The sequence below is a fragment of the Gopherus flavomarginatus genome, chromosome 23 (genome assembly GCF_025201925.1).
Source record: "Gopherus flavomarginatus isolate rGopFla2 chromosome 23, rGopFla2.mat.asm, whole genome shotgun sequence".
Lineage (NCBI taxonomy): Eukaryota > Metazoa > Chordata > Testudines > Testudinidae > Gopherus > Gopherus flavomarginatus.
In genome coordinates, this window is record NC_066639.1 from 14,112,279 (window position 1) to 14,127,858 (window position 15,580).

The following is a 15,580-nucleotide window of genomic DNA, read 5'->3' on the forward strand; positions in this document are numbered from 1 at the left end:
ATTGAAAAAAATCCCAGAGTTTGAATCCCAGACCTTCAGATTAAATGTTTTGGGTTCAACCGATTGAACTGCCCAGATTTATGAAGAAGTGAAACAAATTGGTGTGGAATAGAAGCCAGGCATGCAAAAGTGCAAGAAAATCCGTAGGACGCATGGATCTTTCTTGACACAGCCCTAGCCCACAAGTTGTCCCTTTTCCCTCCAGCACTCTGAGGCCTTTTTGCAGCCGTACACACAAGTGAAGTCTTCCCCCTCTAGCAGCCCCAAGTCATCCATATGGGCAGTCTTGCAGTCCTGCTCTTTACCCCTGCCAAATTGGTCTGTGCAGTAAGTCCTCCTCTCTTATGCTTAAAGCATAAAACTGCAGGTGGGAACACATAGTTGGACCTGGAGATCAACCAATAGGGCTGCATACACTGCAGGCAGCCAGTCCAGCTGCAGGACCTCAACTAAAATGCAGTTATCACACTTTCCCGTAGCTCTCCCATTGTGATTCTGGTATCAAGCAGCTTATGAACAATGTATGCATCATAGAGGAGTAGGGGGGAAGAGGAATTGTGAATGATGAAGGAATGGGTCTTGAATGTAGGGTTTCAGAAGTGTTTAATGGAAAACTAGGATTATGCAGAGGAAATAGGATAAGTTGAATTCAAAGGTGACTGGATGAATTTGCCAGCTTACTTGGTAGGGTCCAAAGAACTGCCAATCCAACTGATGAGTTGGCCTGCTCCTGTGTAGGCTTTTCATGGGGAGCCGTTCCTTCTGGCCTAGCACAATGGCAGGACCCTCTTCTCTTTAATAGGTTGCATATTGTTTGTAGGTCTTCTTCGTGTCCTCCAGGTGAACTTTTATACCATCTCAGGTTTGATGTTTGTGTTGAATGCAGTCCAAGGCTGCTGCATTTTGGGAAGTTGCCGGTAATTCCAGGTAGAACCAAAGGTGGAACTCACTGTTTGAAATAAAAGGGCTTTGCCATGTAGAACTGTGTTCTACATTACTGTACACAAGCTCTCCCTGAGGTTACAGACTAGTTGCGTTGGTGGAAGTTTATGTAGCATTGAACATACGGTTCCAGGATCTTGTGGGTTCTTTCTACTTAACTATTCATCTAAGCATGGTAGGCCGAGGAGGGAGTATGGTAAACCAGTGCAGGGGATGAACTATCCAATCTTTATGCAGTGGTTCACTACTATCATGAACCCATTGGACTTGGATACTTAAACTACAAAATCTAAGGTGATGGCTGTCCAGGGACCTGGTGGAGTCTTAAGTGGTTGCAGGAGTCCAAAGGATTTATTGGTCTGTGCCTTGCAGCAAACACGTACACGGCAAGAGACCACATAGGCATGTGAGGCTACCAGAGGACACGGAGACAAAGGTGCGGAGTTGAAATTTTGGAAATAAAAAGAGGTCATCAGGTCCTTGGGTGTTAAATTTAAACCCCCCTGGGAGATCTCAGCAATGAGCAGTGTTTGTAAATGAAAGGGTGCATGGCTAATTGTTAATGAATTCCAAAGTAAAACCTAGAGCTCTGTTCTTCAGACACAGAAAAAATTCGTATGCATTTTTCAGTGTCCCTTTCCAAGCTTTGATTGGAGCTTGATTGGTTTAAAGGAGTGGTGGCCCACAGAGACAATCATTATTTTATTTCTAAGCATTTAGTCCTGGTGTTGACTTTGCACACTCATTAATATCTAGTGGGCAGCCAGGGCCTTTGCCCCGGTATTAAAGGGCAAAAACCTTCATCAACACAATTATGGTTGTCTGGGAGGATGTCAACCCCCTGCATACCTCAACTTCAGCAAAACTCAAACATGTGAAAACAAGGAAAGACACAATGAAGGTTGCACGTACACATTAACTCTGCCCTCTTTCAGCAATGCCTTAACATGGCCCATTAACTCACAGAATCATAGAACATTAGGATTCGAAGAGACCTCAGGAGGTCATCTAGTCCAATCCTCTGCTCAAAGCAGGACCAATACCAACTAAATCATCCCAGCCAAGGTTTTGTCAAGCCGGGCCGTAAAAATCTCTGAGGATGGAGATTCCACCACCTCCCGAGCCCGAGAGAATATATGACAAAATTGCTAAATAGCTATCCTCTTTTTTTGGCACTTCTCTTGCTTATGTAGTTGACATAAAAGTTTTCCACTACAAGAACAATCTATATTTTTATATACCCAGTGCCACAGGAGAAAGCGAGTCACATTTTTCCAAGAATATTCAATACAGTGTCTAAGTTCTAGCAATAAAGATGGATTCATCTGGCATTCATCTGGCAGATCCTTTACTGCAGAACTAAGTGAGCAGGTGAGGGTATTTCTAGGAAGCCAGCATTTTGGATTATGAGGAATCGTTTTAATAATTTCCCAAGCCATCTTGTGCTTGGACATAACTTCCACACAAAGTCATGGATTTGTAGGAAAGGAAGGGACCTGGAGAGGCAAAAAGAGATTGGAGAGACCATGGTAAGGTAAATGATTCAAAGAGCCTGAAAGGCCACTATGTGGGAACAAGCAAAAGTATTAAAGAATTTTTTTTGGTCAGCTCTAGATAAGGTTTTTATTGTGTTTATCTCCCATGTGGATTCTCTGATGATAAGACTGAGCTCTGATGGACGCTTTTCCCACAAGGAGCATCTCTAGGGGATCTCTCCTGTGTGGATTCTCTGATGTGCAGTAAGGGCTGAGCTCTGAGAGAAGTTTTTCCCACACTCACAGCATCCGTAGGGTCTCTCTCCTGTGTGAATTCTTTGATGTCTGATCAGGGCCGAGATCTGAGAGAAATGTTTCCCACACTCACAGCACTCATAGGGGCGCTCCCCTGTGTGAATTCTCTGATGTGTAATAAGGTGTGAGCGCCGAGTGAAAGTTTTCCCACACTCATGGCATTCATAAGGTCTCTCCCCTCTGTGGATTCTCTTATGGTCAAAAAGCCCTGAGCGACTACTGAAGTTTTTCCTGCACTCATGGCATTCATAGGGTCTCTCTCCTGTGTGGATCCTCTGATGTGCAATAAGGGATGAACTCTGACTGAAGCTTTTCCCACACTCACAGCATTCATAGGGTCTCTCTCCTGTGTGGGTGCTCTGATGCATAACAAGGGTTGAGATCCGAGCAAAGCTTTTCCTGCACTCATGGCACTGGTAGGGTCTCTCCCCTGTATGGGTCCTCTGATGTGTAATAAGGGATGAACTCTGACTGAAGGTTTTCCCACAGTCACAACATTCGTAGGGTCTCTCTCCTGTGTGGACCCTCTCATGTCTCACAAGGGTTGAGCTCCGAGTGAAGCTTTTCCCGCACTCACAGCACTCGTAGGGTCTCTCCCCTGTGTGAATTCTTTGATGTTCTAGAAGGTGTGAGCGGCTACTGAAATTTTTCCCACATTCAGTGCACGTGTTGCTTCGCTCTCCTGTGAAGATTCTCTTCTGGGCTGTGGTTTCCTTCTGAGTTTTCTGATAATTAATGGATTTACTCATATTCTCCCCTGTCTTCTTTCCCTGCTCTCTATCTGGCCGGTGCTCACTCTCACAGGCTCTTCCCTGCACATTCCCTTTGGATCTTTGTGATAATCCCACAACATGTGCTTCCACATGCTCAGCATCTTGCTGCTGAGGATTCTGCTCCTCATTCTCATTCAACATCCCATCACCTGCTGGGATAGAGGGAGAAACCTCAGAAACAGGGCTGGTAAAGGGGAGAGCAAACCTAAATAAATGCTATAGCGTCAGAAAAAAATCAGGATCAGAATCCCACCAAATTCTTCCCCACAAAGGAGAGAAGAGGGCATCAAAATCTGTTTCTACAACCCATCAGGGGTGGGAGGTCAAGTTGGGAAGTACGACCAGGGGTCTGTCATTATGGGATGGAAGCCATGAGTGATATCGGCTATGACCATATGACTCCTGCTGGGAACAATCCTGAACTCAGAGAGCTAACAAGGGTCTCTGTAGGGAATCCCAGCTGTTTCCTTCATCTTTTGAGCTGATTTAATGATTCCTCACCTGGGTAGGCATCCCTCCAGATCTCTCTTTCATCTGAGCCCTGGACATCTGGCACCCCTGGCTTTTCTCCTTGTTCTAGCTGGGAGATCACATCAAATTTGGAAACTGGAAACTCTGCTCAGAGGAAAGAAAACAAGTGAGATCAGGTGAGTTCATAGGACATTTGTCACAATAAAATGTTCTATTATTTTAACTCCAGACTATTTTAAAGCAGTAATAGCCTGGGGCCACCTATTTCGGTTCTCAAATGTGTAGGATACTCTGCTTAATGAGGGATTTATCTATCCCCATGTCTGCTGGGAACATGCACAGCCAGATACTGGCCATTATTTTTAGTAAAAGCCACAGACAGGTCACAGTTCCCATGACTTTCACTAAAAATAATCAGGACCAAATCTTAACCTTAATCACACATCTAAGGATTCTATCAAGTTCTGCCAAAAATGTAGGCACTCATTGAGGAGTGAGTTTGCTTTACTGAAGTTGAAGCGATGTTGGAACGGAACAATGACGGGAAAGATGCCATCGATCACCTCAATTCAAATAGATTGGTGTTGTGATCTTAGAACTGAGTCTAACACCAATTTGGTACATATATCAACTCATGTAGCACTAGGATCAGGGTTATTATACGCACGCTTCGACCGGCCACTATTAAAAGGAGTAAGTACCTTTGGGTCACGAATTAGGTTCAGCTAATGAACAAGTGCCCATGTCTCAACCAAGATTCCATCAGCAGCATTCTCTGTACAGTCCCACTGAATGCTATGGCAGTTGAAATCACCAGTTACGACGTATGGCAAAATTCATCATTGTACACGTGTGTGACAGGGTAGAGTAAGTCCAGAGGCCCCTGCTGGAAGCCTTGTAGCCCTGCCTCATCCCACCCCAGAAAAGAGAAGAGGAGAAGTCCTCCAGGCAGCCTAGAGTGGCTGTAGGAGAAGTAGCCTATCACAGGGGCTGCAAGAGCAGCCAACCAGGGGCCAGGAGGGCCATATAAAAAGCAAGCAGCAGACACAGAGCAGTCAGCTGTTGCCTGGAGCTGGAAGAGGGAGGGCTTTTGATACAGTCTCCCACAGTATTCTTGCCAGCAAGTTAAAAAAGTATGGATTGGGTAAATGGACTATAAAGATGGATAGAAAGCTGGCTAGATCGTCAGGCCAAACAGGTAGAGATCAACGGCTCAATGTCCAGTTGGCAGCCAGTATCAAGCGGAGTGCCCCAGAGGTCAGTCCTGGGGCTTGTTTTGTTCAACATCTTCATTAATGATCTGGATGATGGGATGGATTGCACCCTCAGCAAGTTTGCAGATGACACTAAGATGTGGGGAGAGGTAGATACTTTGTCCTAGACAAATTGGAGGATTGGGCCAAAAGAAATCTGATGAGGTTCAACAAGGACAAGTGCAGAGTCCTGCACTTAGGATGGAATAATCTAATTTACTGCTATAGGCTGGGGACTGAGTGGCTAAGCGGCAGTTCTGCTGAAAAGGACCAAGGGATTACAGTGGACGAGAAGCTGGATATGAGTCAACAGTGTGCCCTTGTTGCCAAGAAGGTGAACAGCATATTGGGCTGCATTAGGAGGAGCACTGCCAGCAGATTGAGGGATTATTCCCCTCTATTCGGCACTGGTGAGGCCTCATCTGGAGTCCTGTGTCCAGTTTTGGGCCCTCCACTACAGAAGGAATGTGGACAAATTGAAGAGAGTCCAGCGGAGCGCAACGAAAATTATTAGGGGGCTGGGGCATATGACTTACGAGGAGAGGCTGAGGGAACTGGGATTGTTTAGTCTGCAGAAGAGAAGAATGAGGGGGGATTTGATAGCTGCTTTCAACTACCTGAAGGGGGGTTCCAAAAAAGATGGATCTAGACTGTTCTCGGTGGTGGCAGATGACAGAACAAGGAGCAATGGTCTCAAGTTGCAGTTGGGGAGGTCTAGGTTGGATATTAGGAAACACTATTTCATTAGGGGAGGGTGGTGAAGCACTGGAATGGGTTCCCTAGGGAGGTGGTGGAATCTCCTTCCTTAGAGGTTTTTAAGGTCCAGCTTGACAAAGCCCTGGCTGGGATGATTTAGTTGGGAACTGGTCCTGTTTTGAGCAGAGGGTTGGACTAGATACTTCCTGAGGTCTCTTCCAACCCTGATATTCTACGATTCTATGACTGAGTTTCTGGCTGGCTGGAAGAGCAGCAGGATGACGGACAGCTCAATGTGCGCTGGACCAAGCCTAGAGAGGGCTGCCGAAGTCCGGGGGAGCTAAGAAATTGCTCCTGGCTGGCTGAGGAGAGTCCAGAACCTAGCCAGACCAAGCAAGAGTACTGTGATGGGCCCTGTTGGACTGGTTAGAGACTGAGACCAAGGAATGCTTCCGAAAAGGACACACCAGCCGAGGGTACCGTGATAGTCCGACAGGAGTCCGTCATAGAAGGCAGTGTGTCTGGGAAGGAAACCTTAGTGGTACGGCCTCATACCGGGGCCTTGAGAAAGAAGGTAGAGACTCTATTCCCTGGAAGGGGTTGGTTTGTTTGCTCCACTTACAGATAGTGTGGCTGACTGAAGACCCACCATCAGTCGGGGGGGGGAGGGGCACTTGCGAGAAGTAGGTGCCACCCGTATTCCAAACAAAAACAGCAGGCTCACACCCAACCAGAATGGGGGCTCTCGCAAGAGGTCGGTGCCGAACCCATTATAGGGCTAGGCTGGCAGTGTGGTATTTTGGTAAGAACCAAACTAGTATTGATCTGTGCAGATTTCAGAGTAGCAGCCGTATTAGTCTGTATCTTCAAAAAGAACAGGAGTACTTGTGGCACCTTAGAGACTAACAAATTTGTTAGTCTCTAAGGTGTCACAAATACTCCTGTTCTTTGATCTGTGTAGAGAGGCAGAGTGGCCTCCCTCTGGACTGGTGAGCGAAGGATCACTATGCTCCCCCTGGTAGGTGGAGCCAAACCCACCCCTACCCCCACCCCTGGAAGTACCAGGGCTGGACAGGATGTATAAAGGGAGGGCTTTGCAGCTCAGCTGAGTGGGAGCAGGGAAGGAGATGGATGCCTCCACACTGCTGCAGGACCCGGGAGCCGAATGTGTGCTCTGCAGCACCTTGCCCCTGGAGGAGACCGACCCAGAAGGGGAGTTGTCGGGACTACCATCTACTGCGTACCCAGAGGACCTGTGGATCTCAGAGGTACCAAACCACAGGGGGGCAGCCAATGACTGACCGGCTATGAGACTGACTGCTTCTAGGTCAGCGTGTTGTGGCTGGATCCCCACCGACTCAGTGGCAGACCACTCCACCACTGTTAGGACGTGGTAAAGTCAGGCAGGCCCATGTCTCCCTACCCCTGCCACCCCACCATAGGCCAGAAGGCCTGTGTGAATCTACCGTCCACCAAGCTAGGACACTCTCACGCCTTCCAAATCCCCAAGATTGTGTGGATGCTCATCCCTACCGGAACTCAGAAGTGAGGGTTTGCTGGATGTCTTAGCCAGAAAGCTTAGGCTATACCCTGCTCCCTGCTCCACCCCACCCAAAGCTCCAGACTGTTAAACTGAAGGGCTGCGAGCTAAGGACTACCCAATGCTCTGCCACATCCGAGGGTGGGGACAAGAGCACTAGACTATTGTTGCTTGTTTGCTTCTGTCAGATGGGGCCCAGAATTATAGATTACTTATGGCTTGGGCCCACTGGTATGACCCAAGCCCGAGGGTTACCACCCAATATGATGAGGCAGAGTGGCCTCCCTCCCCGCTGGACAGCAAGGGGTCACAGCCATCTGGTAACGTGGCTGGTGCTTTGAGGATCAGAAGAACACTTTGTATAGTGAGTCGAGTTTTAAGTAACTTCTCACTTTACCGGATCTATTTGCTGACTGGGAGCCAGAGCCTGGAATGCAATAAGGGGGCCGTGTCATTTCTTTTTTTCAGCTTCTTGACAGGAGCACAGTTTGTGGCTGGTTGGTGACTCTAACTACAATGTTAACCACCCGTTCTAGGAGAATCTGCTCTTCTTTTCGCAGCTTTTACTCACCTTGGCATTTGCAGTGTGGGCTACCCTGGACGCCTTGGGTCACAACTTTCTAGAGCAGGGTTTCTCAAACTGGAGTCCGCGGACTAGTACTGCTGGAGGTCTGCAAGTCATATCTGGGGCTGCCAGTCCCACTGATCAGGTCCTCCCTCTCCCTCCCTCCCAGGGCCTCTTGCAAGCTGCGAGAACAGCTGTTCAATGGCGTGCAGGAGGTGTTGGGAGGGAGGGGGAGGAAAGAAGTGAGCAAGAGCATGGGGCAAGAGTGGAGTGCAGATGGCAAGAGGTGGGGCAGGGGTGGAGTGGGGGCAGGGCCTGGGGCTGAGCGGGTGGCTTGGGGGGCCGTGAAAAATTTTAAATCAAAATGGGGGTCCTTGGGTTACTAAAGTTTGAGAACTGCTGTTCTAGAAGATGATTTCGTCGTACACAAGCTATTCAGCTCAATACAGCAGTCAGACAAAGTGGTGCAATACTCCCTTCTGGCCATAAAATTGATGAATTTATAAAATCGATACGAGGAAGAACGAAGGGAAGACGCTATTGTTTTGTGCTGTTTTCCACAGACGGAAATCCCAGCATTTATCGGCATGCCCTCCAGCTGTGTGCCCTGTGCCAGCGGTTGCTGTAATTGGACAGGAAAGGGATTAGATGGAATAGCACGGCAGAGCCGTGAGGTGCATGTGGACCATGTATGCCTCCTTTCAGGGCACAGTGTTGTAGGCTGTGTTAGTAAAGGTGCATAGAGTGCGTTCTTGCTATGGGTCTGTCAGCAATTTGGTGGCATACACGCTAGTGGTCTGCAGGGCCTAGTGAGGTTAAAGGGCTGGTCACATTTTGCAATTCTGCGATATTAGACTTTGTGCTATACTGCTCCTGTGCTCCGTTCCCAAGGTGTTCTGTAGCAGGGGAGGGCTAATCTGTGTGTCGTTGGCATGTTGGGGTGTTGCTGAAACAGGGCAGAGATCAGGTTGCATTGTGGGTGTGGCGTGAACCTTTGCTTTTCATTCCCACTTTTAATCACCAAGGGGATGGGAATCCTTACCCAGCGAGGTCACATTCTCACAGTTCTCCTGCATGACGTCTCTGTAGAGGGCTCTCTGAGTGGGGTCCAGCAGAGCCCACTCTTCTTCGGTGAAATACACAGCCACCTCCTCGAAGGTCACCGGCCCCTGAAAAAGCAAGAGTCCTACACTCAGTACCTGCTCACTCACAACCACACCATTCATGACACAGCAGGAAGCCCAAGGAGGCACCCTGCTCAGAGCATCCAGGAGGCATCAGGGCGAGGGGAGAAAGAGAGTCCCACTTCCCTCCTAGCAGACAGAGGCTGGCAGGGTCTTCACACTCATCACACACCTAGCCAGAGGCTGATGCAGGAGATGGGTCCCTAGAAGGCTCCAGGCCCTCTGGAAAGAACCCCAACCTCCTCCCCATTGCCAGCAGCAAGATGGGAGGGGATGTGGCACCTCCCCTAAGCCTCTCTGGTCAGTAACTTCTTTGTATCTCAGAGCAGCCTCCACTTAGTAGGTTTAAGCTCCAGCATTGGCAGTTTGGTAAGCTAACCCAGCCAAGTCCGGGGCATCGGTTTCCTGTTCCACAGAGAAGGAATTTCCACCATAACCCCCAGGGGTCTGTTCCTATAATCTAGTCTCCAAGTAAAAACAACTTCCAGCAGGTTTGTCACTCACTGTTCCTCTCCCTTTCTCCACCCTGTGCACAGGTGCTGACATTTCCTTTTCCTCTTCCCGCCCACTCGCCGCTCTCCGCCCTCCCCCAAGCCCTTCCCAGCTGTTTGGCCATCAGCGCCTATGACCCTATTTCCTGCCCGCTCCCGCCTCCAGATTGAACTTCTCAGAAGTTCCCACCTCCTATGTATTTTCTGCAGCCCCTCTCTCCAGCAGGAACCCACCAGCAACTTCCTTGGGATCCCTACCTGAGTCTGCTCTTCTGCAGTCATTTCCCTTCCCCGTCTCCTTGGAGGATGGGGCAATCTGGAGTTAAATGGGGGTGTTATTTTGCAGTCTGTCAGGGTGAGAGAGAGAAGTGGTGAGAGTCCAGAAGGGACTTAAGTTCATTCCACATCTTGATTCTCCCTAGCGCTTTCCCTGCAGACAGACGTTCCAGACACTCATGCTGGGAATATCATCCGTCATTCTTTGACTTTATTACAGCACATACACAAACCCGTCCCCATCAGGACTGAACCCACTGAGATATTTTCCTGACATGGTCCCTGCGGGCAGCACGTTTCCCCTGCAGCATAGGAACTAGGCAGAGGCAGGTACTGGACAAAGCCTGTTCAGCGTGGGTGCAGTACATGAAATGAAATTTGCCGGAGATGCAAAGGATCAGAACATTGTACAGCTGTGAATGGCCTCCAAGGCTGGAGTGACAGAAACTACTGAAATTCAATAGTACGAAGTGAAAGGTCTCACACACGTCTAATAATAAGAATTTCCACTACAAGCCGTGGCTGAAAGAGACAGAGGAAGAAGAGTGTGTGGGTGTTGGTGGATCACAGGGTGACTTCTGCAGATGCCCGTGTGGCTGGCCTGGGAGCCGCCTCAGCAGCTGCCCCTGGGCTAGTCGCACCAGCGACTGCTGAGGCAGTCTTGGTCTCCCCTCCCCCTCGCACCTCCCAGCAGCAGGGGTTGGTGATTGGGGTGCATGGCAGTGGTTACCTGCAGGAGGGGCTCCCCGGAAGGGTGACAGGAACTCCTCTCCCACAGCTCCTAGCTCTACGTGCTGCCTCCGCCTGCAGGCATCGGTCCCGCAGCTCCCATTAGACGTGGTTCCCAGCCAACTGGAGCTGCAGAACCGGGGTTGGGGGCAGAGCAGAGGCAGCAGACCTGGAGGTCACCGCTTCCCTAGAGCCAGATGGGGAATCTGCCCCAGCCCTGCCAACCCTCACCCCTCAAGCACCTGTGTTGCCCCCTGAGCTGCAACCCCCCCACCAAGCACTGGCAGTGCCCCCTGGACCATGCCACCCGAGCACCCGTGGTACCCACACAGGCTGTCCTCCCCTGAGTACCTGTGGCGGCCCCATCTCACCCCTTCCCAGCACTTGTAGTGCCCCCAGGCCCTCCCTCCCCAAGTTTTAGTCAGGGATATATAGTAAAAGTCATGGGCAGGTTACAGGCCATGAATTTGTGTTTCCTGCCCATGACCTGTCCATGACTTTTACTAACAATACCCGTGACTAAAACGTAGCCTTAACTATGAGCCACCAATGTCATGTGGCTGTGAAAACGGCAAATGCAACTCAGGCGAGGAGTTTTGAGTAGAGATAGAGAAGCATTGATGTGTTTACACAAGGCAGTGGTCTGACCTCATTTGAACTAGACAAGGCAGGTCACCCATGTTCAAGAAAGATGAATTTAAACGGGAACATGTGCAGAGAAGAGTTGCTAGGATGAGCAAGGGAATGGGGGGGCCTGTCTGATGAGAGGTGACTGGAAGATCTTGGTTTACTTACTCTGGCAAAGAGAAGCCTGAGGAGGCAGAAAAGGACCTAGAGGTTACAGTGGACGAGAAGCTGGATATAAGTCAGCAGTGTGCCCTTGTTGCCAAGAAGGCTAATGGTATTTTGGGCTGTATAAGTAGGGACACTGCCAGCAGATCGAGGGACGTGATCATTCCCCTCTATTCAACATTGGTGAGGCCTCATCTGGAGTCCTGTGTCCAGTTTTAGGCCCCACACTACAAGAAGGATGTGGAAAAATTGGAAAGAGTCCAGCGGAGGGCAACAAAAATGATTAGGGGGCTGGAGCACATGACTTATGAGGAGAGGCTGTGGGAACTGGGATTGTTTAGTCTGCAGAAGAGAAGAATGAGGGGGGATTTGATAGCTGCTTTCAACTACCTGAAAGGGGGTTCCAAAAAGGATGGCGCTTGGCTGTTCTTGGTACCTGATGACAGAACAAGAAGTAATGGTCTCACATTGCAGTGGGGCAGGTCTAGGTTGGATATTAGGAAACACTATTTCACTAGGAGGGTGGTGAAGCAGTGGAATGGGTTCCCTAGGGAGGTGGTGGAATCTCCATCCTTAGAGGTTTTTAAGGCCCAGCTTGACAAAGCCCTGGCAGGGATGATTTAGTTGGGGTTGGTCATGTTTTGAGCAGGAGGTTGGACTAGATACCTCCTGAGGTCCCTTCCAACCCTGATCTTCTATGATTCTATGATTGAGCTCTGTCAATATATTAGGGGGTAAATATTACGGAGGGTGTAGAACTATTTAAGCAAAGGACAAGCCTGGCACAAAACCCAGTGGATCTCAACCTGTCCGGAAATTAGATGAAGTTTTCTCACCATAAGAGGGGTAAGAGGCTGGTACAGCCTCCCAACAGCAGCTGTGGGGCAAACAACTTCCGTAGCAGCTTTAAGAAAGTGCTGGGCAAATGTACGAATGTGTATGATGGGGTGGCTGCCCCTCACTGGCAGGTAAGAGGTTACAGCCACCTTGAGGAGGCTACGCAGGAGGCATCCAATGAGGAAAACGCTTATAGTGCCAGCAATCTGGGCCATATAAGAAGGGGCTGCTGAGCAAAGGAGGGGCAGTCACACGCTGAAGGGTGAGGGAGGAGGGCTGGCTGCTTAGAAGGCTGGAGCACCATGGACAGAGCAGTGCTGGGCAGGGTCAGGGGAACATGAGTGAGCTCCCCGCTGACCGCTGCCAGATGGAGCCCTGATACAAGGCGGTGGAGGTGCTAGGGCTGCGGGCGAGTGGCCCAGGGAAGGAGACACCAGAATTGGAGGAGAGGCAGTATGTGTCTGCCGGCTAGAGTGTGTGTCCCCCGCCAGACACCTTGCCCCACTTGCCACTGAGGGGAGTGGCCAGTCAATAGATTGAGTTTGCCACTGAGACAAGCGGCTAGAATTGGGATTGCAGTTTGCCACTGAGGCAAGTGGTCGGACAAAGGACTGTCAGTTCCCTGGAAGAGGGGAAGGGACAGACTGGGACACCACCAGAGGGCTATGTCCAGAAGAGGACGACCCGATCCAGGGAGCGACGTGGGTCATGGAGATAGACAAGACGATGGGTGAGACATGGGCGTACTGGCAAACCCCAAGCTAATTCCCAGGACAGCCAGGAGGAGGCGCTGCGGTGGTGAGTCGCCCCCCAGTGGCAGGGCTCAGCAGCCCTGGGGCTCACTTCCGGTTTAGATCTTATGTTCCTAAACCTCATGCTTCAGGGGTTCAGCTGGCCACTGGAAGAGGTCAGGAAGGGACATTTTTCCTCAAGGAGCTGACTGAGAAGATATCTGAACCATTAATGATTATCTTGAAGAACTCATGGAAGACGGGAGAGAGTCCAGAGAACTGGAAGAGGGCAGATATAGTGCCCATCTGTAAAAGGGGGAAAAAGGACAACCCAGGTAATTACAGACTAGTCCTCTTAGATTCAGTATCCGGAAAAATAATAGTGCAAATTGATTGCTTAATGATTTGCTAACACCTAGAAGATAATAATGTGATAAGAAACACTCAGCATGGATTTGTCAAGAATAAATCATGTCAGATCAACACAGCTTTCTTTGACAGGGTAACAAGCCTTGCGGATAAGGGGGAGCAGTAGATGTGGTATATCTTGATTTTAGAAAGACTTTCGATACTGTCTCACATCACCTTCTCATAAACAAATACAGCCTTGATAGTCAGGCTTGACAAAGCCCTGGCTGGGATGATTTAGTTGGGGTGGGTCCTGCTTTGAGCAGGGGGTTGGACTAGATCCCTCCTGAGGTCCCTTCCAACCCTGATATTCTATGATTCTATGAGCTACTATAAAGCAGGTGAAAAACTGTTTGGAAAACCATTCCCAGACAGTAGTTATCACAGTCAAGCTGGAAGGGCGTTTCAACTGGGGTCCCATAGAACTATGCAGTTTTTCCCATACACCATTTCCTTCCTCCCCCTCTTTGCCTAACCCTCTCCCTGTTCCACCTCTTTCCCTCCTCTCCCTTGACAACTCTACTCTCCCAACTGACCTTTGTCCTTCCACCATTTCTCCCCCCTTCTTTCTTCTAGCCTATTTAAAGACAGGTCTGTGCAAACTAACAACAATATATATAACCTGCCATCTGTGTGTTCTTTAACCAAAAACAATTCAAAACTCTTTTTACTAATCAAAAAGACCAGCATCTTCATGCATGTCTCCCCTTCTTTTTAAAAAGTCTTTGAAAAGTTAATTATACACATAAACAGCTACACAGAAGCAACCCAATATGCCATCCATTTAGAAAAAGAATTTTCTTCCACAAACCTATTTGGCAAGACTCAAAATGTGTAGGTTTTGAGAGGGATTTGCTTCCCCGTTCAAGTAGGGAAAATGAAATTCATCCCTTGCCTAAGTGTAGTCCAAGACCTACCACACCCAGTGTGCCTAGAAACAGCTGCACTGGGACGAAAGGGAACAGTTTTAGATTTTGAACACAATCCAGTTTTTACTTATCTAAAAGAATAACTGTCTCTCTAAAAGTCAAAGTCCCTGTTAAAATCGGATCCAGTTCCAAAAGGAGCAATGTAATTAGTGAATTTTCTGTGGAAATTCCAAACTTTGCAGAGAATTTCCCTGTAAAACGTAGTAATTCAGAAAGGACAAATAACCTTAGGGGTTATTTTCAGAACACTCAGCTTTTCCAGGAAATTAGCCTCATATCAGCTAAAAAAATGTTCATCTCTTAAATTCTAAGGAGGGCAATGCTTTTTTTTAGGGCATAATCCATTGTAAACTTCCTGCAAAATTTAATTTGGATACTGTGTTTTCTTCCACATGGAAAGGACAAAACTTTGTCCCAACAGTCACCACGACAGGTAAAACTGCAAAACTAAACCCTGAAAATTTTATCAGAGAAGGTATGTGTTGTCTTGTACCTTATTTTCAGTTTAAGATCTATTCAAAAAATTAAAAAATTCTCCCTGCCCCTTGGTAATTAAAGGGCAAAACTTTGTGTTAAACAATAAATAAAATAAATAAGACAACACCAAAGCCTGATTAAATCCTTCTTTAATTCTAGTACAATATCTGTGCAACAATCTAAAACAGTGGGTAAAGTTAAAAAAAAATCCCTCCCCCAAAAGCTACACATAATTTCCTACATGTGAAAATAATTAACAAAACTTGCTAATAGCTTAACTTAAAAAAAAGAATTAAAAGATATTAAAAAATAGTTGTTTTCTAAAACCAGCCTGAATATTTTGTGTGTGTGTGTGTGTGTGTGTGTGTGTGTGTGTGTGTGTGTGTGTGTGTGTGTGTGTGTGTGTGTGTGTGTGAGAGAGAGAGAGAGAGAGAGAGAAAGGCATAACTGTTTGTTAACAGAGAGAGAGAGAGAGAAAGGCGTAACCGTTTGTTAACATTGTTTTAATTTTTAGAGTAGCTTTACAAGATCATGTGAAAGCCAACAATTATGTGCTAAAACTCTTTAAAATGTTGGGGCAAAAATTGTCTTTATTGAAAAAGTCAATGAGCCAAAAAGGGGCAAACTATTTAGGCTTTAAAATTTGCTAAGGGTCTAAGACTCCAAGTACATAATTTAAAGCCCCTCGCCATCATC

The 15,580-nt window shown here is 48.1% G+C and overlaps 1 protein-coding gene across 1 annotated transcript; it reads right to left on the bottom strand.

Moving 5' to 3' along the window:
* Window positions 1-477: 477 nt before the first annotated feature.
* Window positions 478-9,171, bottom strand: LOC127039415 (zinc finger protein 436-like). Its single transcript, XM_050933155.1, has 3 exons — window positions 9,073-9,171; window positions 4,007-4,120; window positions 478-3,657 (listed from the first exon to the last, which is right to left on the bottom strand). Exons 1-3 carry the CDS (start codon window positions 9,104-9,106, stop codon window positions 2,645-2,647), a joined length of 1,161 nt encoding a protein of 386 aa, XP_050789112.1. The 5' UTR covers window positions 9,107-9,171; the 3' UTR covers window positions 478-2,644.
* Window positions 9,172-15,580: the final 6,409 nt, after the last annotated feature.

What these genes read in the sequence shown, in the direction of transcription:
- LOC127039415 (XM_050933155.1), bottom strand. Translation starts at nt 9,106, where the DNA reads ATGCAGGAGAACTGTGAGAATGTGACCTCGCTGG. An exon ending in TGAGAATGTGACCTCGCTGG is followed by an intron (nt 4,121 to 9,072) that starts GTAAGGATTCCC and finishes TCCTCTGAGCAG; the next exon opens with AGTTTCCAGTTTCCAAATTT. An exon ending in CTGGAGGGATGCCTACCCAG is followed by an intron (nt 3,658 to 4,006) that starts GTGAGGAATCAT and finishes CCTCTATCCCAG; the next exon opens with CAGGTGATGGGATGTTGAAT.